Source organism: Ptychodera flava, assembly GCF_041260155.1.
Source record: "Ptychodera flava strain L36383 chromosome 23 unlocalized genomic scaffold, AS_Pfla_20210202 Scaffold_23__1_contigs__length_28996876_pilon, whole genome shotgun sequence".
Classification (NCBI taxonomy): domain Eukaryota; kingdom Metazoa; phylum Hemichordata; class Enteropneusta; family Ptychoderidae; genus Ptychodera; species Ptychodera flava.
Genome location: NW_027248277.1, coordinates 5,296,358 through 5,320,892, shown reverse-complemented (window position 1 = coordinate 5,320,892; position 24,535 = coordinate 5,296,358). Strand labels below are relative to the sequence as shown.

Genomic DNA, 24,535 nt, shown 5'->3' with positions numbered 1-24,535 from the left:
GGTCATAAAAAATTGAGCTCACGAAGTTTACTTTTTAATGCATAAATGAAAAGTCATCATTGTATCTTCGTCAGATTTTTTCATTTCTTCCATTACTTTGAGAAATTTAGAAATATTATGTTAAATTTGTTGTGAAATTAATCGTGTTAAATAGATTTCCTTAATCATAAACAATCAACTCTGTGAACCAAAGCTTAAGCTTAATGGCCAATTCTTTGTGACCTATCGCATGGCAAATTTAGGCGCGAAAATTTCTTTCCCTGAAAAGTTTCAGTCAAGGAACATCTTTCTCATAAAGCGTGATAAGGGTTAAAGTACTTATTGAATGGTAACCGAACATTCTTATTCAAGTTTCGGCACCGTTAAAGATATGCAAATTTATACAAATTAGTTTGTCCGATATTCCCAAAGGATATTGTGTGCTGCCAATGTGCAGCACAATACGAGGGTTAGGGATGGACCATTAGACCTTGGGAGGGGGGTGGTCACAATGAAATTGTGAAAATTTTTTTTTACTATTGTAAATTTCTGAAATTTTTTTTTTCCAATTGAGATTAGCTGTGAAATTTTTTTTTCAGAGTAAATTTTCAGATTTATAATTTTTTTTTGTTCGTCGCTGTCTGAAGATAAAGAGGGCAAAGATGTGGTGCCAAGCACCACAAGTGGCCACGCAAGCGGTCACGGGGGGGGGGGGGAGGTCAGGAGAGGGGTGTCCCCCTGCTGCTGTTGGAGCTTTTGAAAAATAGAGATTACAATGGTGTTATTTGGTGGCACTTGGGGAGTATTTTTGAAGGGGGAGGTCAGGAGGGGGTGTCCCCCTCCTGCCGTTGGAGCTTTTGAAAAATAGAGATTACAATGGTGTTATTTGGTGGCACTTGGGGAGTATTTTTGCAGGGGGTGGTCAGGAGGGGGTGTCCCCCTGCTGCCGTTGGAGCTTTTGAAAAATAGAGATTTAAATGGTGTTATTTGGTGGCACTTGGGGAGTATTTTTGCGGGGGGGGGTGGTCAGGAGGGTGTCCCCCTCCTGCCGTTGGAGCTTTTGAAAAATAGAGATTAAAATGGTGTTATTTGGTGGCACTTGGGGAGTATTTTTGCGGGGGGGGGTGGTCAGGAGGGGGTGTCCCCCTCCTGCCGTTGGAGCTTTTGAAAAATAGAGATAAAAATGGTGTTATTTGGTGGCACTTTGGGAGCATTTTTTTCGGATTACACATCTTCCTCTGAAACATGGTCTTCTTGCTCCTCAGTAGCTTCCTATAGTTTTGAAAATTGACTATTTTGGTTTCCCGGCTTCCCTTTCTACTGCGTGGTGAAATGCCTACATTCACCCTACCAAACATCATGCATATCTCATGATTTGCAATTGATTTTGACAAGCTGAGAAGCTAAAATAAGCTAAATAATATAGTTAAATTTGCATATTTGTGTTTTTAGAGCAATTGTTGCCCTTTTTTGATCAAAACATCTATTTCTCTGTAGCAGCATGTCCAAATTGATTGGATGTGTATAGATGTGTTGAAATTTCAATATTTGTCTTTTTAGGGCAATTTATGCCATTCATGGTCAAAAAATCTGTATTCTCTGAAAGGGCTTGTCCAATTTCTTTGAAATTTGCTACACAAAAACGATTATTCATGCAGATTTATTCAGTATTTGCTATCGAGAAACTTTCAAAGTTCAACCCCTTTTGTGTGTTTTTGTGTTGGGATTTGTTGGATAGATGGCATTCTACGTAGTGTATTGTTGAATGTTAAAACATGTGTTGCTGTTGTTTTTTGAGGCTGTTTTTTGAGAAAAAAGATTGAAAATGCCTTTTTAAAAGCAAAAAAATACATAATGACTTGATATGTTGTTTTATCATTATTGACGTGTTTTACTTGTTCACCCATTCTTGCATTCATCATTGCAATAAAATGCTGTGAAAAAAATGAAACTGATGTGGCCTGCATCTGTTTACCTTGATCTTAAAAGGCAAATACAACTTTCTGTCTTGACAACCATACCATAGTTTCAATGTTTTACTAGTGTACCTGCTTGGTTTGTACGCAGGAAAGAAGTAGAAAACAGGTTCTATAATTTCATAATTTTCAAGTGATCAGAATACAAAAGTCCTGAAAAGATAAGATAATCATAACTTCCAGTATAAGGGATACAGTCACTCTAAATGTATAAATTAAAATTAAAATGTGCCGGGAGGATGTACTAAAAAATACAGAAAGTTGCTTTCTGTCGGTAAAATCTAAAAAAAATTCAAAATTTTAAAGACTTTTGCAAATTTTTTTTTTACGCCTTTGTCTTCTTATTTTTTTTTTTTTTATTTTGCAAACTAGTTTGAAAATTTTTTTTTTCCTAACTTTCTGCTCTGAAATTTTTTTTTTTCTGTTTTTGACCACCCCCCCTCCCAAGATCTAATGGTCCGTCCCTTAAAAGAAAGGCGTGTACCGCGGAATACGGTGACATGTCAATGTAACAACTTCTGCATGGGTTTCCGCGCCAGTAATTGCCCCGGATGAAAATGCAAATAGGGTTACAAAATTTATGCAAATTAGTCATCTGTACGGTCTCCCACAGGAATGTATAGTAAATAGGTTTCTAATAGGACTACACAACACGGCCAACTGATTAAGCCAGTGGGGCATTTTGCCGTCAAAGCACGTAGTATATAAGCTTACATACGGACTGGTTGTATAAGAAATTATTGTTAATTTCGCACGGAGGAGAAAATAACAGATGTATGTCTGATAATAAGAACCTCTCATATATCTGAAAAGTTGCAGACGACAATATTTGACGTGCGGAAACACGACTTCCTTACTCAGGGCAATTTTCAGTTCTTGATGATCATTCATGAAAGTCAACAGAAAGTTTGCAAGTTTTTTATTCGTGGATATTTTTGCTACCGAAAGGCAATTTTTCTTCTATTGTGAGATGTTATTCTTCGTCCTCGAATACACCTGATGTTAGGATGCTCCATCACTCACAGGAACAAGATTGTAATTAGTCTGTACTCAGAACTAATATTTCGAGTTTGCCTGCTGAGCGATTTGAATAAAGCTAATCCATATCGGTATCGGCCAATAAACTATCTGCTAGTAAACAATACGCCATAGAGAAACTATTCTTGAGCAGCGATGAATTCACAAGTCACGGTTGTAAACGTTTGTGAAGACTTCTAAACATAATTGCATTTTCAATTTCGCTGCCTGACACAATATTTATGAGATGACAAGTGTATTCAGAGGCGACCTATTTTTGACTCCCATTTTTCGCAAAGCTTACTTTCTCACAAAGTGAAACGATAAGTTCTTGCAGTTGCATAAATTTACTTGCCGAAAATACATAATTTATAAGATTTCTGTCGGCCATACATTTGTGAGTATGGAAATGGGCAATGCAGATACGCGATGTTGTGGGACGATATTCTTCGGTGACAGCGTCCTGCGGAGAAGAGCTTATAGCGTTCAGGCGCTCGGCTTCGCTTTCCGCAACACAATTGCCGATCTACAGCTTGCGCGCCCATTTCCAGAAGTGAGCTGCCGAGAACACAATGGCGGGAAAATTGAGCCTAGAGTATCGTGTTACCAACGATCGCCATTGTTTTCCGGTGTCATGGTATGAATATTGCATCCGGGCGAATTAACTTCAAAACAGATTACATCTCTGCTACTTCGCTAATCCGCAGTGATATCTACGAGAACATTAAAGTGAACTTTTTTCAATATGTTTGCCAATCGCACAAGTTGCGCGATACAAACCAGCCACAGCGCTAGCGCGTGTTCAAAACACACACGCTCTCCGCAGCGTGTGTACTCCACTACGCTAATAATTAATTTTACGTCCTTTTCGCTCCAGCTATACTTTTATACTACCATGACCGTGACTAATTAAAAAAAAACTTGAACACCAAAATCGTGCGTGTTGTTCACATTTTATACTTGAAGAATCGTCCTTCCAGGTCAAATGAAAAACGTACCAATTTTATTCCCACTGTTGAGTTGTATCATGACCTATCTGCGATGACGCTTGGTCGGATTGCTAGCTTTCTGCGACTGCTCAGAATTCTTCTATTTTTAAACTGTATTACGTAATTTTAATACGTTTATTCCCCTTTCCTGCAGGTCATGGAGTGAACTGAAGTGACCCCAGAAGAAGATTAATTAGAAATAAACAAGGCGTGCTGATAATGGTTAATATTTGATGTGGAGTTGAGAGGTGGCGGAATTTGGACAGGAGAGAAGCTGGCAGACGACATTCGTTGGCCATGCACGATAGCTGTTGTTTGCTGACCACCAAACTTGTGCATTCTCCGAACGAGAAAAGGCGCGGTGTGACATGTCGCCGTCGTACTGTGTTGTTTTTTTTTCGAACTCGGCAACTCAGGGGGTGTACCTCTGCATTCCGCAGCGACCGACCCGTTGTCATGGAGAGTGTAAAGAACTGATGAAACCGGGGACATTCCGGGGATGTGTCAACCAAGCGAGCGAGCAAGGCTGGAGTCGAATTGAATGGTCGCATACGGCTTGTACAGATTTATGTTTACTCTGAGTATGACCGTTAACTAAACGAATGCTAAAGACAAGACGAAAAGCCAAAAAGTAGCTCAATATAGACATGCTGCTGCGGCCATGCGAGAGGCCCTTGTACATACATTTCCATGGATGGTGTCGGACGAGGAGTTGGTATGAAAAATATTCTGACCAAACTCATCGGAAGTGAATCATTTTACCGGTTTAAAGAAAAATCAAGATAGGGTAGTCAGAGCGAAATTACTAATAAATATGCCATTACGTTGATAGATAGTTACGGCACAAACAGGGAAATTACTCTGTTCCGTCCTGATTGGTGGGTATTGGTCACGTGGCGTGCAAAATAAGCATATCGGTGTCAGAGTGTGCGAAGGGGAGCTCACGAACTAGTCGTCCCCTATTTATCATCGCCGGCAGACAGCGTGAACGCATATTTCAAAATTACGACCCATATCTGACAGCCCCGTAATGGACACTTCGAAAATGGGTTCCTACGTTGATTATGGAACCGAACCAACCCTGTATCCGGCCGTCAGGAATTTGAATTACCCGACCGAAGTCCCGGTCAATGCAACTACCGTACACTATCAACAGTCTTACGGAGTTCCCGGCTCAGAGAATGTGGACGGACGGATGTTATCTGCGGTAAATTCAAGGACTGCGATGAACTCTTACGGTCACCCTCACGATTCGACAGTCGCCGGAACTGCCGCTATGTACAGTAATTCGCCAGCGACGCCGCAAATCGGAGCGGCGAATGCGTACAGTTTTACCGACTCCATGTACTATAATCAGAACCATTACAACACAGCAGCCGCGGCTGCTATAAACAGAGGGAGTTATCTGGAGCCGCAGTGTGCCACGGCGACCTCATTGACGACGTACAGCAACACCAGCACGGGACATTACACAAACCACCACCACCACCACCATCACCACCACCACGACCAACATCACCACCACCACCCGCAACAGCAACAGCCACCCCATCCCCACCACCACCCACAACAACAACAACAACACCAGCTCGACAGCATCAACCACAACGACGCCGATGACAGCCCGGACAACCCTCACCTGAATCAGAGCGACAAAGACTGCGACGACCACAAATCCTCGGGAGAAACGACAGTATATAACTGGATGAAAGTGAAAAGGAATCCGCCAAAAACTGGTACATATGTAACTTTCTTCTGTCAAATCAGAGACGCTCGTTTAAAACTCCCGGGTGTAACGAGTAGTACATAATTCTACAACTGTTCTAATTTATGGCTTAAGGTGATAAATGCAATTGTATTTACTGAAGGCCGTGAAAAAGAGAGTTAAATCGCTTTCTCTTAAGGTGTTACAATGCCATTGATCAAAGACAGCAATATTTCTTGTTTAACCTCTGTGACGTACAATACTTCATCCAAAATTTGACACATTCCACAAAAGTCACCATCGTTCATACCTTGATGTGAAAATTTTCACAATTTTGAGTCGAATGTGCTTGTTTTAGGGGAAATGGTGTATAGTCTCCATTAACTGTTAGCAATTTTGTGTAAAATTGTACCATTTTGAGCGGGAAATTTGTAAATCGAACTTAATGAGCAGACGATAGTTTGAAGAATGAGTACCCCGAGTCGACTATGTTCGTAAAGGTCGATTGATGTTCTATTAACTACATATGTTGTGTATGCATTTTAAGTTAGTGGATAATTTTTAAGTCATAAATCTATGTTTCAAGATGCGTTTTGCTTCGCTCACGTTTATAAGTGATTGCTCATCCCTGTAACTATCGTCACTTTGGTTATTATTTTGATGTTTCGTTTAGTCGTGCCGATTATCATTTGAACGGATTTGCTGAGATTCTATCGTTTTAAAATAGTGAAAATGTTGAAACTTCCATCGTGTACACGCATCCCGGAATTTCCTGGCACATTAGACATTTGGGTCAAAAGTATTGTTTCCGTAACTGATGACAAATATGATCGAACGGCGATTAAGTCAAATTTTCATGTGCATTTTTGAGTGATAACTTAGTAGGGCATTGTATGGCTTACGACATGAGGGACACCTGTGATTTCTTTTGGCGGGCAGAATCAATCTCCGTCCGGGTTTTGCGTCGCATTTACAAACAACGAGGGCGGCTCTTCGGGGGCGACACGTTAAAACCCCAATAGGAATGTTTCACTTCACTTGTATGCTGATATTTGATAATTTTCTGACATGTGATCTCGTAACGATCTTGGTTCGAATATTGACAACAGCCCTACATTTAAGACACGCGCGCCATATCGCGTTAAATAAGACACGGCAGTACGTCGGACAGCTATTCCCGCCATTTTCAAGCCTTCTGAAATGTATGTTTATTTTCCCAGTGTTGAATAATTAATTTGTATGATTTGATTGCCGATATGATTTATAATTTCAGATTTTTTTTGTATTTGTCTGCACACAGGGAAAAGTGGTGAATATGGCTTTACTGGATCGCCGAACAACGGGAGAACGAATTTCACCAACAAACAGTTGACTGAGCTGGAAAAGGAATTCCATTTCAACAAGTACTTGACGCGCGCCAGAAGGGTAGAAATCGCCGCCATGTTAGGTCTGAACGAAACACAGGTGAAAATTTGGTTCCAAAATCGACGGATGAAGCAGAAAAAGCGGTATAAAGAGCCCGCGTTTGGACAGGGAATGAACAATATGATCGGGGGCAAAAATGCGGACATTGTTTCAATAACGTCGTGCCCGACGTAGGTGATATCCTTCAAAAGTGCCTCGTCTTTACCAACGAATGTTTTCATTTCTGTTACTCGATTTTGCTTTCTACTCTCCAACGACTTTCATTAATTTATTTGAATCTCCGAGTCTCTGAACATTCGTCAGCATGCAGGCCTTAGCTAGCCGAATTGGCCACTCCTTAAACGGCAGAACAACGCCACACTGTACCGCAGATTGTCGGCATTCTCTGGTCAAACCAAAGTGACACGCTCACCTTCGCAAATTCTCGGAGGAAAATCTCACCTAGTTTGAGTGTGAGTGCGATTTTCACCAAACCACTAATTGTCGTCTGCATTTTTTACATGGAACTACAGGGTCGGAATATCCTTTTTGGGGTACAAGTTAACACCATGACAATAGAATATATGGACATGTTCAGTTTAAAAGAAATTATATTTATTATAGGGGGAATAATGATCAAAATAATTCTTCGTTTCACATTTCTGCATGAAATAAAAAATCCGCTTATATGCAGTTACTGTGTATAATTTTGTCGCTTCAAAGTTTCACTTGGCTTTCGTATTGACTGTATATTTTGTTAATGTCACGTGAAGATATATATTCAAGTATAAAACCGATGACAAAATTACATTGTGGTATATTATGTTTGGTTGTACGTTTATGGACGATTTTAACTCAAAATAAAGTGAAAACTATAAGGAGAAAGTGACTTCTAAACAGGTCTGTTCAGTTGTGGTGTCAAGTACTGTGGGATGAAAAAACGCCCCGTTAGACGCTTGTTGGTGATCAAAAACTGTCGTCTGCTCTGTTAGCGTTGTGCAAATTTCACGACCTCAAAACAAAAGTCTCTAAGAATATCCCAAATCCTTATATTACTTCTGTTGCGACACGTTGATTTCATTTGCTTGATAACTGTTTAGGAAAGTTTGGGGAAATGACCCAGAACGCGCAACCTGTTGTAGCTCACTGTGAAAAGTAGATTTGAAGCTACTGTTGGTGTTTTGTTTGATCCACATGCAATGGCTTATAGCGACTTTCAGTCAACACATTTGTCACCTACACAAAAGATGGCCCAGACGGATGTCGTATTTTTGGAGTTTGTATAGTCAGCACCACCTAGTTGCCAAGGTGACCTTTTATTAAATGACACCAGCTTGATATTTAATCCAAATTTAGCTCAGTCATTAGTACAAAAAATATAACATGTAAAAATCCAAAAGGGCGTCCCGATTTAAATTTAGAAAGTGATAATCCTCATAGAACTGCAGAAGTCCAAATCGTTGTCTTTACCTGCAGTCGGCGGGAAACTTTGACTTATCATGCGAAATCGTGTGATATATCAACTGCGTGATTCTTAGCTCTGTCCATGGTCCTTTAAAGGGAGGGAAATTGTGTAAAATAGGCGCAGGAAAACAAAATGTGATGCACGTGATACAGCAAGTAGACCATTAGCAATACTTGTGGTAACATAACGAGTATCGTGGATTTCATGGCTTTTATAAAACCAAATTTAGATATTTCGCCAGCAGTCCCCACAAATGTGATATTTAAATGGCGATAGGACGCGGTGTTTAGGAAAGTCGCTCACACATCAAACAGAGCAAATATGTGTTCGAGACCTTGGGTTTTTCTACACGCAAATATATATTTTAAGTTGACGTCAGTGAAATATTGACCTTACATCGAGGCTCTGAAATCATTTTAACCTTAAATTTCCTGTTTGCTTGTTAATATTTTTCCATGATCGTAGAACCAGTTCGCTAACGGCGATGTTTTTCTCCAAAAACATGGTAGCTCTTTTTCTCCTGTACACCGAATCAGCTCTCTCTCTCTCTCTCTCTCTCTCTCTCTCTCTCTCTCTCTCTCTCTCTCTCTCTCTGTGCTGTAAACATAGTTGTCAAAAAGGACAGGCGCGTAAGACACCAGTTGTTGTTTACAGTTGCCTATAAACATTGCGTTAAACATGCCATACAGAGGCGAGCCGGCACAAAAGATGTCTCTTCGGTTGCCAGTTTGAACAAAGGCAGACAAAACGAAAATCGGTAAATTTGAAAGGCGCGTTTATTTCAATAAACAATGAAAGGCCTAAAAATAATGTCGTTTGGCCGACACACAACCCTGAGCTAGCTTCGGAAAGAGTAGATACCATGTCATATGCTCATATGTTGCCGAACGTTCTGGCGAGGTATGTTAGTTTGCTATGTGACCACACCACAGGTGACAAAATTGTCAGAGCTACAAAAACAAACTGGACCTAGAAAGTAAACGCATGCCAGCTCTACTGAAGAGTCCAAAAAGACTACGATTTCAGTTAACGTTGTGTAATTGAATGGAGGCAAACGTCGAGATAGCACGTTCTTAGCTTATGGCGGTTTGCGGGTCACAAATTCATGTAGCTGAAAATTATGTAATTCCAGGCGTTTATTGCACAACTCATGTAATTGCACATCAACGCTGTTTGCCCCGGCGCAAGTGGACTCACAGTCGTTATTTCAAATGTCAATCCACCCTTCGGCAACTGGCTCCATTCCAAGTGCTCGTACGGTCACGGCGTGCTGGTATTTTGTTTTTTAATTCGCACAGTAAAAGAGTAAAAAAATCATGTTGTTGATCAGGGAACGCACAGAGGGTGTGAACGACGACCGACGAGTTTCTTCACGGCACGTATAAATGCAAAACATCCGTACACAGTATTGCAGGGTCAAAGGTATACCATGCGATGGTTTGTACGTTCTTTATGCATTCTCTCCACCTCACACTGCCAGCCGATATCATCAATCACGCTCAATTTTCAAAGATCAAAAAGTCCGCCGCACATTTTTTTTCGTTCCTTCGCCATCTTTCCTTGTCCTTTTTTTGTTCGTCCTGGGGGTTGGTTGTTCGCTTGCTGTGTCGAGCCACCTGAAAATGGAAATAACGCGACTGTTCAGAAAAAATTGCGTTCAGGGGCAACTGAAATGCAACGTTAGACCAGAAACAGAGAAACATGGAGCGTGGAGTTCGCCACACTAATTTGCAAAATACAGGTCAGTTAAGATTTCATCGTTTCCACTTTGTCGTCTGTCCAGTTTGGAAAATTTGCAATTTTGTCGTGACGCTCATCACATCGAGGCTCTATATTGGTGGGCTTTTAATGGAACAAAACAATATTTGAGGAACGACAACTTTCCTTGAAATGTTAAAGCCGCCATTAGCGGCAACGTCGTGCTGCACGAGGCCTAAAAAGTGACAGCGTTCAGAGATGGCTCCAGCGGGGATTAGGGGGATTGTTGCAGAAAGGGGGACGAGCGAATCTTTCCCTCTTGTCGGCACTAGCTTATCCAGATTTTGAAAGATTTCACCTGCAATCAAAGTCCTCTGGTTGACATGGGGTGAAAAAGGCCCCCTCTAAGTGGTAGACTTTGTTTAAAATATGAGGGAATGCCCCATGCACAACGTTACACACAAAAAACACAGAGCTCGTCAAATGTTACAAAAAAACCGATCATCGCTTTTCTATAACGTTTTATTCTGCTTTTATCGCGTTTTAACGCCAAGAGGGCGTTTCTTATACAAATACAGGCTGAAAAATGAATCCCCATCTCGTTAGGACTCGTAAATCTTGATAAATCTTCCTGGCCATGAATGAAAAACTCAAGTCACAGCGTCTTGCACGGCTACACGTTTGACTGCCTCCCCGCGACGAATGACACTCCATGCCGCCTCGCTGCACGATTTCACGTTCGGATATTGCTACAACACGAATTTACTTGTCAGGACACTCATATTCGTATTTTAGTAGGAATGTTTTTTGACAATATTTTAATTTTTAAACTAATGTGACAACCTGTCCTTCTACCTGACATGGCGGTACTTTCTCTTGGTATTGTGTTGTGGCACGCCAAACCGCAGTTGTTGGATATGGCTTTCCTCCGTGGTCAATGGCTTGACCCGACGCGGGAGTCGGCGCGATTTAAACCTGAGGACAGTGTTTGTTTTGCTGTGTTGTTTTGTTTTAATTACAATCAATTATCACGTGCCGCACAGCGTACAAGCGCGGGGATGCCTGACAGTGAAGTCGTCTGTAAGTATAATAACAGGGAACGACCATTATCTATGGCGCCTAGCGTCATGGAGTCAAGGCGAACTCGGCCAGTTGGATTCTGCTAGTAATCGTGCTTGAACACCGAATACGCTCGGGTGCATTCATATTCTCTGTAGAGGTCCAAACAAAATATTCTAAAATTTCGTTAAAAAAATCTGAGAATATTTCTTGACACTGTCAGACAACATACCGAAAGAGGTCACAATGACAGGGTCAATGGTAGGTTAAGACAAAACCAGTCCCTGTTAAGTTCTGGGACACAACCGTCCAATGCAACATATATATTTTGTGGCAGGTGACCCGTGCGTTGCCTTGTCGTCGGTCCAGCGCCACAACGAGTACTTTGTTTTGACTCTAACTTTCCACCTCTGGCCAGATTTCACATTTCTCCAAGACAGGCTGTGGTGACCCCCAAATGACCGCCAAATCGAACATGTCACACCGATTTTTATTTCTCAATCTTCCTCCACCTATTTGGCTCACTAAAAGGTACCAGTACGTGTGTAAATTGTTGTGACCAAAATTAGAAGGCAAAATTTCAATTGCAAAAATAAATGTTCTATGAAAACCTGTGCTAGGGCTTATGTAAACAATACCTATTTTTACTATTTCTTTGTATGACAGAACAATCGCTGGAAAGACCTGTTGAGTCCATTTGCTTCGAAAATATGTATCCCAATGCTTGCCAGAAACAGGGGTGTAGAATATAAAATTTTCGTCTGCTCAAGTTTGGCGCAAATATTGACGACTTCATTGGGAATAGCACCCAACTGATATCATACAAGGAAGCGCCAGTTTGTTCATAATTCTTTCTGTAAATTTTAGGGACAGGGTTTCAAGGCACTAGGACCGATTTGACGTTTTTGAACTCTAGCTACATCTAGCGTAAACGGTGGAGCAAACACGATTCCCTGTCAAAGCTAGTCACCAAAGCGTGGGTTGTCAATTGAATACATGGTGGCCTGCCACTAGCGTCGCCATTGTGTCACCTTTCATGCGTAAGACGGCACGACAGGCACATCACCGAATGTGTTCTAAAAACGGCGGGGTTTTAACAAACCACGTTTCTGAACTTATTGTTCGATATGTATATATGCTGAGACCAAAGCAGTGTTAATTAAGATGTATTTTACATTTGAGAGTGGTGGTACACGAGTGTGGAACCTTTTTTACATGTAGAACACAAGACGGTATGATAACTGCAGTTGGGGTCAGTGAGAAATGATAACCGAACGTTGTATCTCGAAAGAGCCTTTCATATTTTGAATAATTTTTTGTATTTCCATGTCCTGTGCAGTACCGGCGGAATTTTCACCATACGCGTAAAATTGTCGATTTGAAAGGCATTGAAAAAATTATCAAATGAGAACCTGGCGGTTTTGAAAATAAAAATAATAATAATAATGTGCCTTAGCTTGAACGTTATGCAATATTAAATATGGCATGGCACTCAGGTAACAAGTTTGTGAAATATTTCTACAAACATTGAAAATTTAGAACCATACACTGATTCCTCATTATCATCGTAATACAGTCGTGAAATCTGAAAGTAAGATGTTTGTCAATCTCTCAAGTTATAAAAACAAAACAATTACTAAATCAACTCGACGCTATCAAACTTAGAAGACCTGTTTTACAAGTGATTTCGAGGATAAAATTGTCGTCTGCCTCCAAAAGAGTTTCACGTATCTCATCCAGATCTTGTAGTCTGTAACATTTCGCGTGTAGTGCATGAGATTTGTGGGTCTCAGATTACAAAATAGCAGGCAATGTCGGCACATGATTGACCTTCTCGTAGCCTGCACTGACAGCTCTTGACAAATGGCCGAAAACATACAAATACGTTCCCATAATCAGGCGCACACGTGGATCGAGGCACAACAGTGCACAGCGTGGAGCCCGCGCGCGCTTAGAAAACTCCCATCGGCTAATGTCGTCTTTCGCTTGTAGTCTACAAATTTTTTGAGCTCGTAAAAATTGTCCAACTATTGCAATATTTAGTGTGGTCCTCGGCCTCTGTGAATTACCACAGTCAACTACAGCGCAGCACTTTAGTGTTATCTCAAAATGGCGGCGTACAGGAACGACAAATTTCGATCAAGATGGTCGGACGTATGGTTCGTTTTCAAGAAGGGGTATTTTGCCGTACATATCGCGGTATCAATAGTAGCTAATAGAGCAGGCGAATAAAGGACCATCACAAAGGCGCGTTACCGATGCTGGCCATTACCCTTTTAGCGTACTGACATCACACATTCATTGCCTTTATGTTGAGGTATATGTCAGCTTGTCCTCTCTATTAATTAGGCCTTCTCTGCTGATGAACACATGCACGTGGTTTTCGCCTGGCCAGGTTTCCTCTTCAAAACATAAACTGTGACACCAACAAGACAAGGGAGCAAAATTCAGCTTCGCATCACGACATTGTGAAATATTGAATCGTGAAGATAAAAACTCGCGCCCCACCTCTCTCTCTCTCTCTCTCTCTCTCTCTCTCTCTCTCTCTCTCTCTCTCAAAACGTGTGTATTTACTGTTTGGCTTTTAGGGTGCACTAACGTTAGGCCACCACCTTGTTTGATTGTTTGTACGGCGAGTGTGCTGCTGGGCGATTCCCTCTCCCAACGGCAACCTTAGCACAAGGGATTAAACGTATTACCCATCGCCTATGTAAAGATGGAGTGTTTACTTTCGACCGGTGCACGAGACTTTCGATAAATATCCGAACAAAGCTAAGTCCCGCTCAAAAGTGTACATTAGGTTCCAAGCGTCAGATCTATGTCCTTGTATCGTACACTGGGTAAATAGAAGCCAATGCCACCACCGGGTTGGCGACTTCCATCGCCTCCGTTATGCCCAGAGGATGAAATTTTTGCTCTAGTTTTGACTTAATTGTTGTTATACAGCAGTATACAACAGGGGGTTTTGCCGGTGTCTGCTCGAGTGTGACTGGCATACTTTTGAAAGATGCTGTGAAATCAGAGATATTTGAGAGAGAGAGAGAGAGAGAGAGAGAGAGAGAGAGAGAGAGAGAGAGAGAGAGAGAGAGAGAGAGAGAGAGAGAAGAGAGAGAAGAGAGAGAGAGAGAGAGAGAGAGAGAGAGAGAGAGAGAAAGAGACAGACAGACAGACAGACAGACAGACAGAGTGAGAGAGACAGAGAGAGGGAGAGAGAGACAGAGAGACAGAGAGAGAGAGAAAGAGAGGGGGATGGAGAAGGATGGATATGCGATGTGTGTTAAGAATGATGTGTAATTAAAGATAAAATCTGAGACACAAAAATTAACTATGCAGCATAAACGAATTTTTTAAAAGAAGTAATATGGGCCAAGCCCCCCTGCAAAATATCTGAAAGTAAAGTTAGAGAAACTAAAAAGGTAATATACATGACAAGGGGGATTTCATGTTCTGTGGGAATAAACTGGTGAAATGATTTGTACGCCATACAAACAAAGCTAGACTGCAATACTCGACAGATTAACTTGTTACAGGCGGTGATGTTTCTGTACGTAAAAACGACTGATCGATACGAATGGGGAAGAACAATCGGGGCTCTATGAATTGATTTTTATCAATAACATTTACATATGCGATATGAAATCTATTTATGCTGTGACGGAAAATTCATTGTATAGTGTTTTTATTAACAAGGTGGATGTACAAGAGCGAGCGAGTTAGAGAGAGAGGGAGATTCGACGATGCGAGCTTGTCTATGGTAGGCTTGGTAAGTGAAAAGCAAGCCAACATCGATGCTTTCAGTTGGATTTCTGAAAAGAGCGCTGCGGACCACACACGAGCCGATTACACACGCATAAAAGACGGAAAATCGTTTAAAAACTCTTTTACTATTGAGAACAAGTCTGTTGAAAAAACCCACCAGCCTGTTTGCGCGCATTTCGAATTGGACCGTTTACGTGGATACAGCCCGGGCCTATACAGTTTTCTTCGACTTGCTACCGCTTGAGGGAAACAAAGTCACGCGTTATGGGCGCCTTTTGTGAGTTGCTGCATAGAATCAACGAGAGAGGAAATGTTTTGTCAGAAGCTCGAGATGCAGACAAGACTGCTTGTAGCCCGGAGAGTCATTTTATTCACTCCGTGGGGCTTTTTTACGTGGTTCTATGGGGGACAAAGAAAAGCGGAAAACATGATCATGCATACGAAAGCGAGTTCTAGCTTTGTACACAATACGTTTACTTTTGCAATTTTCTGAAACAAAGCAAGGGCATTGAGAGTTCATACAAGTTTAACAGAACGCCACATTCAGTTGAACATTATTTAGTCAAAAACACGCGGGTAGTTTACCAACGCTTGCACAACTGTCACACTGAACCGCTACAAAACTGAAATTTCCACGTTCTTGAAACAAATTTGCGATTGAAAAAAAATCATAAGTGAATTTAAAAGTTGGTACTTTTTTGACTTACATAAATATTTTATAACTGACATTTTGACAAAATAAAAAAAGTGATACTTAATATGGAAAAATAATCCAAATTAAAAAATAACAATGCTTTCAAGTTTTCACGATAGAATTCAAAACAAATAAAAACAATAGACAAGGAACTTTTGTACTGTAACTTTTCAGCGAGTGGAATGGCTTTGCGCTATTCATTATTGATAATAAAACCTGTTCGCTTGCCTTCATTCAGAGCATTATCTTTATTAGCATCGCTCGTTCATTTTCCCGCCCAGACTGCATAAAAATTGTTCAGGCATGGTGTGATCGAGACAAGATGGCCGACATCGGCAGCCATTGTGGATATATTAGTTTTTAGATGCGACACACACCGTTAGTTACTCTGCATACAGATTGCCTTGTATCGAAGGCGAAGCTCCTGGGAGCGCTGACCCGATTTCCGAAGATTACCTGTTAACTTTTGCAGCTCACTTTTGCAGAAATATTTACATCTCTTCACAATATGGTGATGAGGATTGTTGACATGTCGTATCGACATAAGAAAACAATACAAACATACAAATATTATAAACGTATTTACGTCCATCGAAAATGTACTTCATCGACGTCACACTGCGTATGGCTTTCTATATTTTTTGTCAAACTTCTTTTTGTTTGTGTACAGAAAATTCTGACAGCCGACATTTTCTTTACAAAAATTGGCGGGAGGGAAGAGGTCGTCTGCCATGTTGATATTCTCTTCATGACTTCATCATTCTATTACATTTACTTGGGCACAATCTCATGTGGCTAGGAATGACTCTCAACTGATTACGAGTCTCAGTTGGGCTACAGATTTCGCTCAAAACCAAATTACACCGGAAAATGAAGAGTTCTCGACTTCTCAGAAAAAAGGAATTGTCTGCGTCCTCAAAAATTCATGGAGTTGACCAACGTTGTCAGAAATTGAATACTAATAGGGGCCTCAGCGCGTGAATAATTCATGGAGGCAAGAAATTGCAAGTTGGCCCGCCAAACGAACGAAGTGCTGCCGTCAGGCAGTTGCGTGTCGCGTCTGCTCGATACTGACTCGATTCAACAATGCCCCGCAAAATGTGGTTTTGAGTGCAATTCCCACAATTTAAGTTCAAATGAAAGACAACCTCAATATGGTTATAATGTTGACCGGCCGGGATCGATTTAAACGTTCTTTTTATCCTTTTCACTTGGCTCATTGTCACAGCAGTTTCGGGATAATAATAAGAAAAAGGAGACGCAGAATACAGTCATACAGTCCATCTTGTCAGAGGTCCCCACAAAGCGGCTGTCATGCAGATAAGCCTGACGGAAGACAGACATTACTCCGCGCCCTTTTTTTTCAACGCACACAGTTCTTTCTTTTCGCTGTACTGGAAAATATAATCCTCAACGCAGTGGGCATTCAAAAGCAATATCTGGGAGTGAGCTGGACAGGGGGTCGTCTGCTCCAATTTACTGGCAAATTAATTTAATCGAGACCAGTGAAAATGGAGAGACAGTTGACTCCAAAAAATGTAAAATTCTATTATGTTCAAACCCACGTGACTGGAGAGGTTAAAGCTACCAAGATGTGAGGGAGTCCCGGTGTTTCTAGCTTCGTGTTATGCTCGTGCGGGGAAAGCGGGGAGAGGGGGGGGAGGTAATAACCCAGGTGACAACGCGATGGAATAAGGAAATTAGAATGGTCCCCGACTCAGTATCGAATTAAACAGCGGAAAGATGAAACAAGGGGTGACGGAAATGACACTGATTTTCGGGATCTGTTTATCAACGATTTCAGACGTCGCGGGGATGCCTCAATCTTTTTGTCCAAGGATATTTGGGACGCCGTTTGGTAGAGATCACACAACACCGCCAGTTTAAAAGGGGAGGAGTACTAGCCAATGCGATGTGTAATGTTAATGAAGAAGGTGTCCATACAAAGCTTTCTATTACAGATACGTTCGGAATGCTTTTCTGAATCCCCCATAAAAACGAAGGAATTGCGAAGCCCCGAACGAGTCCTGTACTCACCAAACAAAAATTACAGCTGCAGACAGCGAGCATTCCCGCTCGGGTTTTTTCGCTCGAATCAGGTGTTAAGCGGTAGTCTCAACCATGATTTGCCGCTTCCCCGTGGATTTATTTTGGTTCAGGCAAGAGCTGTTTCACTTTTGCGAGACATCTGTTCCGCGGCGCCTTTGTAGAAAAGCAATTGTACTGCATGCACTCATAGAAAAAAAGGAGACTCCATGATTACGTCAGTTAGCCGCCGATCGGTCAAACTTCAGAGAGCTCAAAAACCCGCGTGGCCTTGGACGAGAGGCTCCACTGTCCGCAGATGAACTGACCACAGACGGTGAGGAGGATCACAGCGGACAGATCAAGTATATCCCCAAGCGGATGCTCGAAAAAACCTCGAACACGTGGACCCGGAGAGTTGGCTATTCCGAGTGATAGCGGGACGTTGGCTGTCGTTCGTAAGGTGCACGCTTTCCTAAGCCAGCGGCTGGCAGTACAAAAAGAGCTACGGTGTCAGTTACATTTAGTTTGCATTTGTATAGGAAAGCGACTGATCCAATTATCGCATGTACTGTGTTTAGATTCCGCAATTTAACAAAGTAAAAGAGAAGTCGGTGATTTCGGCGTCTCTGAGTACACAGCATAATCCGCCCTGTTATGCAACCCCTTCCATTTATAACCAATCTAGACTGCTATGTAGCCGCTTGCACCGTTCTTGTTTTGTCAAATTTTAATGACGGGGCACTTTTTCGTTCATTTGATAGACAACAGGCGTTGCATAAATTCGCAACGGATCGCCTATCAAAGCTGCCGAAGGCCTAACCCCTGAGAGCCGAGCATTGAGAGAAGGGACTTCGTATTTCGCTAAATTGCAATATTTGTCGTGGCTTTTACAAATGTTTGCCCACTGCCGAAGACAGACAGTCCCTTGGTGTCGCCCTGTTGACCGAGTCTGTTGGTACTTGGACGCCGTTGAAACACACACACACAATACATCGGAAACAACAAGCGCACACATTCAAAATGAATATGACGTACGAAAATTAACGACAGTCGTCACGAAGGTAATAATGCTGAATGACAGCGTGGTACAATAACACTCAGCCACAAATTCGATTTTTTCGAAAATTTGAACTTTGATAGAAAGTCGGACATTGAAATGTGACCTAGCGCAACGACGGACCAAAAATTACCTGAAAATACCCTTAAAAAGCGCTTTCTTTGACAGTAAGCAGCGCGAAAGCGTGTTGAACGCGAACGCTTAGCTTTACCGTACACAATGAATGAAAAACTAACCAAGCAGGTTTTCTGTGAATGAAACTAGTGTGACCTTTGACCTGTGTGCCGATGGGGTTATAGCCTTTAGCGAGCACAGTGTTGACGTATATGCACTTCGCACCTGTCAGACGAGACTACCCTGCGTGAAGTGTCTGTTCGTCGTTTCGGATTCTGTCGTTCGGAAACATTGACATAAAAACCTGCTCAAATCAGTCCACGGAATGCTTAGCAAAGAGGATATTTCTCAAAAATAAATATTGTCCAATGCTTCAAAAGTCGCATTAGGTTTCGGCAGCTGACAGGCTACCTGTTCGACAGCAGATACTGATCTCCGCTCTGTTTCTGTGAAAGGAACATTTTCAGACTGCCCTTCATGTAAATTCTTCAAATGATAAACGGGTAACAACAATTTAGGAAAGCGGACGGAAACTATTTATCGACGCAATCAACGATACGCAGACTATCGAATAATTTTCACCGATGGCGCCAAAATATGCCCGCCAGGTTTTTTATCTGGCCTTTCTTGATTTCTAGTGCCGACACTCGTTACTTTTTCAGAGATTTACAACTACCGACCGGAGATCAACTGTGTGTCTTGCCTTTTGTTTTTATTTGAATCTGATGTAAATTAGAGTGTCAAAATTCAGCGATGTGGCGGTGACCGCAGAGATCAGAATGTTGGACATTGAAATCGGGTTGTCTGTGATCTTGTTGATAGCTTTATTACGACACGATCCAAACGTTGTCTGTCGAAAACGCTCGAGTGAACACAGGAGTGCGATTTCAAAGCAGATGTACAAATTGTGGGTGTCTCGGAGGACCCGATTGACTAACCCTCACAAAGCGTCGGCCGCATCTTTCGTTTGGTGATGCAGTGTTCCGAAATGTAATTAGTCGGATCAATAGTCCTGTCTTACACCTCAAAACCGGTATTTGGACAAATCGACTACTTTGTTTACTCACCGGACACTCCACTCAAGGTCGGGGGTCGATTTGGGGCGGCGTTCGTAAATTAACATGGTAATTAGATTAGAAGATTGAGGAGTGATGAGAGACAAAGCACAGTCGCGCCAATAGTAGGACCAAAAAGGCACATACAAAAAGTTGACAACATTTTGCAGTCTTGACGATTTATTATCAGCAATCATGACGCATTTTGACTAAAAATATTTGAAACGAACAGAGTATATTAGAAATGGAGAGAGAGTTAATAGACAAATACCACTCTGTGATGGGAACATGTTTTCTAAACGATGATGACGTCAAAAAAATAGGGTGACCGAAAAATTATGCTTACAAATGCATACTGAATAGACGATTTCAAGCGCGGGTAATGATGAAAATGATTTTGTAAACTGCCACATGCCGCTGATGTTGGAACGGCTGATTCATTCAAGCAATGGAAATATCAGATGCAAAGTGCCAAGTAGGGAGGTACAGGACCTAAGTTCTAGGGCGCCCTCCCCCTTACAGCCATCTCTTGTCGTGTAACAGCACCAGATAATGACAGACTTACCATAGGAAGAGCAGTAAGACATGTGGTGGTAAGTTAGTTGACAGATACAGATGTGTAGAAAATCAAGAGGAAAGCACATGACATTAGGTGGCAGACGACAATTTTTGGAAAGCGCGGATGAATGAAATGTTGCGTTATGATATCACGCTTTAAAATAAAATTATGGTAAAGTAACACTCGAACTTATCAAACTTATCTTCAGCAAAACTTTTCATTCAAACTTCAATTTTTTGATCATACATTGTATAGTCTGAACAGTTTTCATATTTTTTAACAACTCGGAAACTAATTAATGTCATTATGTACCTTTAACATGTAAAATTAAATGCGTAATATGAAAGTGAAATCTATAAATAGAAGAAAATGCTACAATATCCCGCAAATTTATTCAAATTAAGTCAAATTTTGTCACGTGACAAATGATGCAATATTTTTCTCCACGCATGCCTACACTGCACCCCCTTCATTTTTTTACTAGTGCATCATAAAGTGATGTAATAGATTTGACAACACACACAGCGAGCGAGCAACATTCACGAAACGTTACCAGGTACCAAAAGTAGAGATGCCCTATCATACGTAATTGGCATCTTAATCGACTTTTTAAATTAATACTGGTGGGCACACTCGCCGATTTGTCGATCGCAGATACACACGATGATAGTTGCTTTGACAGAGATTGAGGGGAGCTGTCCACGGCGAACGCGCCTCGCCGTCAACGCTGTTATGAAAACGACGAATGTTACTCGACATTTGGTCAGCTTTCATTATGCTTGTCTTATAATTCGCATTAGAGTTCTGACGTTGCATTAGATGTGATGACGGGGCCCCGAGCCGCCCTCGGCAAACTTTTGCAGAGTGATTCATCATTTCAAGTTAAGTCAACGCATCATACGACGAGTAGGGGAGAGAATGGTTGGAGGTCTTCTGCTAATAAAAATGTCATACGTGCGAAGTTGCCATGGAGATGATACTAGCGAGAGCCCTTTGAGGGACATGCAGAGAGTCGCGTGCAGACATCCATACAGACAGCGACTTTCTCAACTGTTATTAGCGACTTTGGCTTTGAATGCGACGTGGCAGTTTGAACTAATTTGCAGATTTTCCAATACTTTTCTGATCTACCACTTGTGGAGGCTCATTTTGAAGGTCTTGGTTACATTAAATGTCCTTTTGTAGAAATCGAAAATTTATTTTTCCCCTAGACTCTGACTGAAACAAGGATGGCGGCCATTTTGAATTTTAAGTATCGATAAATTTTAGGTAATTTGTTCTCTAGAACCTAATTTTACTTGGGTGACCTATGAGTGACATTTATTCTAAATTTCGAAAGAAAATGAAAGTTTGAGCAAAGGTTTAAGAGTTTCAATTTCATGGTACAAACTATCTGTCTTCATTTTCCATTGTTTTTGTTGCACCTGTTAAGGTTAGTATGCGCCTCGAAAGTGAAAGACTTAAACTTTTGCACAAACTTTCCGCAAGGAATCTCTAAACCATTCTCTTTCAAAATCAACAGTAGCAAAATGTGGTCACCGTGCAAACTTTGGCACTAGAGAAACAATTTACCCAAGATTTACGAATATTTTAAATGCAAAATGGCCACCATCCTTAAGGTAACTCTATGAAGAAGAACCGAATTTTCAATTTTTCAAAAACCAAAACGGTCAAAAATTTTCTTACACCGAGCGTTTTAAAATTAGCCCAACAAGTGGTAGATCAGAAAAGAATACAGTTAAAGTTTGATAGTCCTAATAGGCGCAATTTATTATTCCATGCTAAAATTCAATCGGGCGCGAGACATTGTATTGGTTGCTGCAGACAGCAATTCGGATAAATTTTGTCGTCTGCGCCTGTCTTCATTGCTACAGCTTCGTGGTTGAATCCCTTGAAGTGTAATCTTCATATTCGTGACCCAGCCACCTTCATCAAAACTGATCTTAAAAGGGTGTGGAACAAGTACAAAGACAATTCATTCAAGAAGTTTTGGTCAATTGGGGTCTGAAAATGTCAAGTGTTTCTGCAATACCATAAGAGTTCCGCCATAATCATAATATCACCGTTACAAAGCCAATCTTGCTGCTCTTACAGAAGTAGTTTACGAAAGTAGCTTCAAAGATTCGGACGGATATTTATATTTGTATATAATTATGGAAATGCGACGTCTGTAGCTATCAGCCCTATTGCAGATTCAACAACAATGCAAAACGTCGTCGGTATTTCTGGTGATTATTCACTTTTGCGCGCGTAAATTTAACAATTAGACTATAAAAACAGAGAATCGAATGCCTAGTTCGGCATGGGAAGTATGGCAAAATATTTCAAATATTTATTGTATAGATTTTTCCTGAATATGTTCAAGTTGAACATGGCATCCCGAAGACTTCAGTTTTGTGACATAATTGGAGTTATATCGCTATAGCTGATTGAGTTAAAGAATCTTTATGCGCATGAAGGCATCTCTGATGAAAAATTCCGAATTTTCTCACTTGGCATTATCACCAGATTTGATAATTATATTAATCTCTTCTGAATTAGCCTGTAATATTAGCCACAATACACGTTCTTTTTACAATAATATCATTAATATTTCGTCCCGAGTTCCTTTGGCGACTAAACTTCATCAAATGGTCCTTACTTTCCGACTACAACAGAAAACCTGGCCAAGCGGCTTTCCGGCCATGAAACTAAACGTGCTGACGTTCCCGCCAATTCTACAGAGTGTATTTGCGCAGAAAAGGTTGTGCAATTTTACCCTGCGAGAGTAACGATGACTTCAGTACAGTAATATGATTAGTTGGAATTGAAGTGGTTCAAAATAAACATGCCTATCGCTGAAGAGCCTTCCAAAATAAAGAAGAAATTTAACGTAAGCACGATTGGGAAAAGGAATGAGTTTAAAACTCGACCTGAGAGCGACAATTTATCTTAATATTTCCCGCTATATAGAGACGTCTCCTTCGCTTGAAATCAACATTACCCTAAAGTATGGTCGCTGCGGAACTTTCCAACTCAATTTGCAATCTTCAGGTAGGGGGAAACGCTGATATGCTATATGTAAAGATTTATTTCTGGCGCTCAAATCTTGAAAAGGGACTGTCCTAATACCAACAAAATGGCGCTAACGGTGCACATATTGAGTATACAGAGTGAGGATTTTCTAGGCCAGCCAAAAACACATTTTTACAACTTCGAACGCAGTCCCTCCACACACACACACACATGGAGAGGCTGTGCTTCGAATTATCACTTAAACTCCGTTTCGAACACCAATATAATAATGTATGAAGATTGCAAATTTGATGAGATGTACGCCAAGCGAGAAACAGAGTTAGTTAGTTGGTTGGTTAGTCAGATATTTTATTCAGTTTGTTATTTAGTTAGTTCACCAGTTTTTCAGATAGTTGGTCAGTAAGTTGAGTAGTATGCTATCTAGTTATCCATTTTTCCATTTTTGCTAGGAGGACTACAAACGTCGATATCTCTCGAAATACAACTTGTAACGGTTCGTACTCTTAAATACCCCCCAGTACACATCGTCAGTCACGTGATACAAAATGGCGGCAATTAAGATATTGTTTGTAGTTTTGTTCGATATACCAATTTTCTGAGCTCAAAAGTGTGTCGAAATGTCTCATGGGATTCCTGACGTCGCTGTACCACTCTAGCACTGAGTCCTTGCTTGCAACAGGTTAGAATCTGAACTTGAATATGAGCCCTTCTATTCTGACATAACGTTAATAGTACTAGTATAGTGTATATTTGTGGCCATGCTGTAATTATGGACTGTTTTTATGAAAATATTATAGTTATTATAGTAACATGAGGTCAAAATTACATATTCTTTACAACACAAGTAACAATGTGACCAGGGAAACCTCCCAGCCCTATTGACTTATATGTCACTTTGAAAACAAAAACAGAGAAAAAACGGGCCCGGTGTACAATACACAATAGCAAAGGTATAAATTACT

At 41.1% G+C, this 24,535-nt stretch overlaps 1 protein-coding gene and 1 long non-coding RNA gene across 8 annotated transcripts in view; one reads left to right on the top strand and one right to left on the bottom strand.

Annotated features, from left to right (window-relative positions):
* The window catches only part of LOC139124055 (homeobox protein Hox-A1-like), a 108,840-nt gene extending 98,688 nt beyond the window's left edge, over positions 1-10,152 (top strand). For all 7 annotated transcript variants that reach the window (XM_070690179.1, XM_070690183.1, XM_070690184.1 and 4 more), the window contains 2 exons: positions 4,116-5,697; positions 6,967-10,152. In XM_070690179.1, coding sequence (XP_070546280.1) covers positions 4,992-5,697; positions 6,967-7,265 — 1,005 coding nt within the window. In that variant the 5' untranslated portion in view covers positions 4,116-4,991 and the 3' untranslated portion in view covers positions 7,266-10,152. The remainder of the gene's footprint in view (positions 1-4,115; positions 5,698-6,966) is intronic.
* LOC139124062 (uncharacterized) lies at positions 9,294-18,575 on the bottom strand. Its single transcript, XR_011549854.1, has 2 exons — positions 17,783-18,575; positions 9,294-10,151 (listed from the first exon to the last, which is right to left on the bottom strand). It is a non-coding gene; the product is annotated as an uncharacterized lncRNA (long non-coding RNA).
* Positions 18,576-24,535: the final 5,960 nt, after the last annotated feature.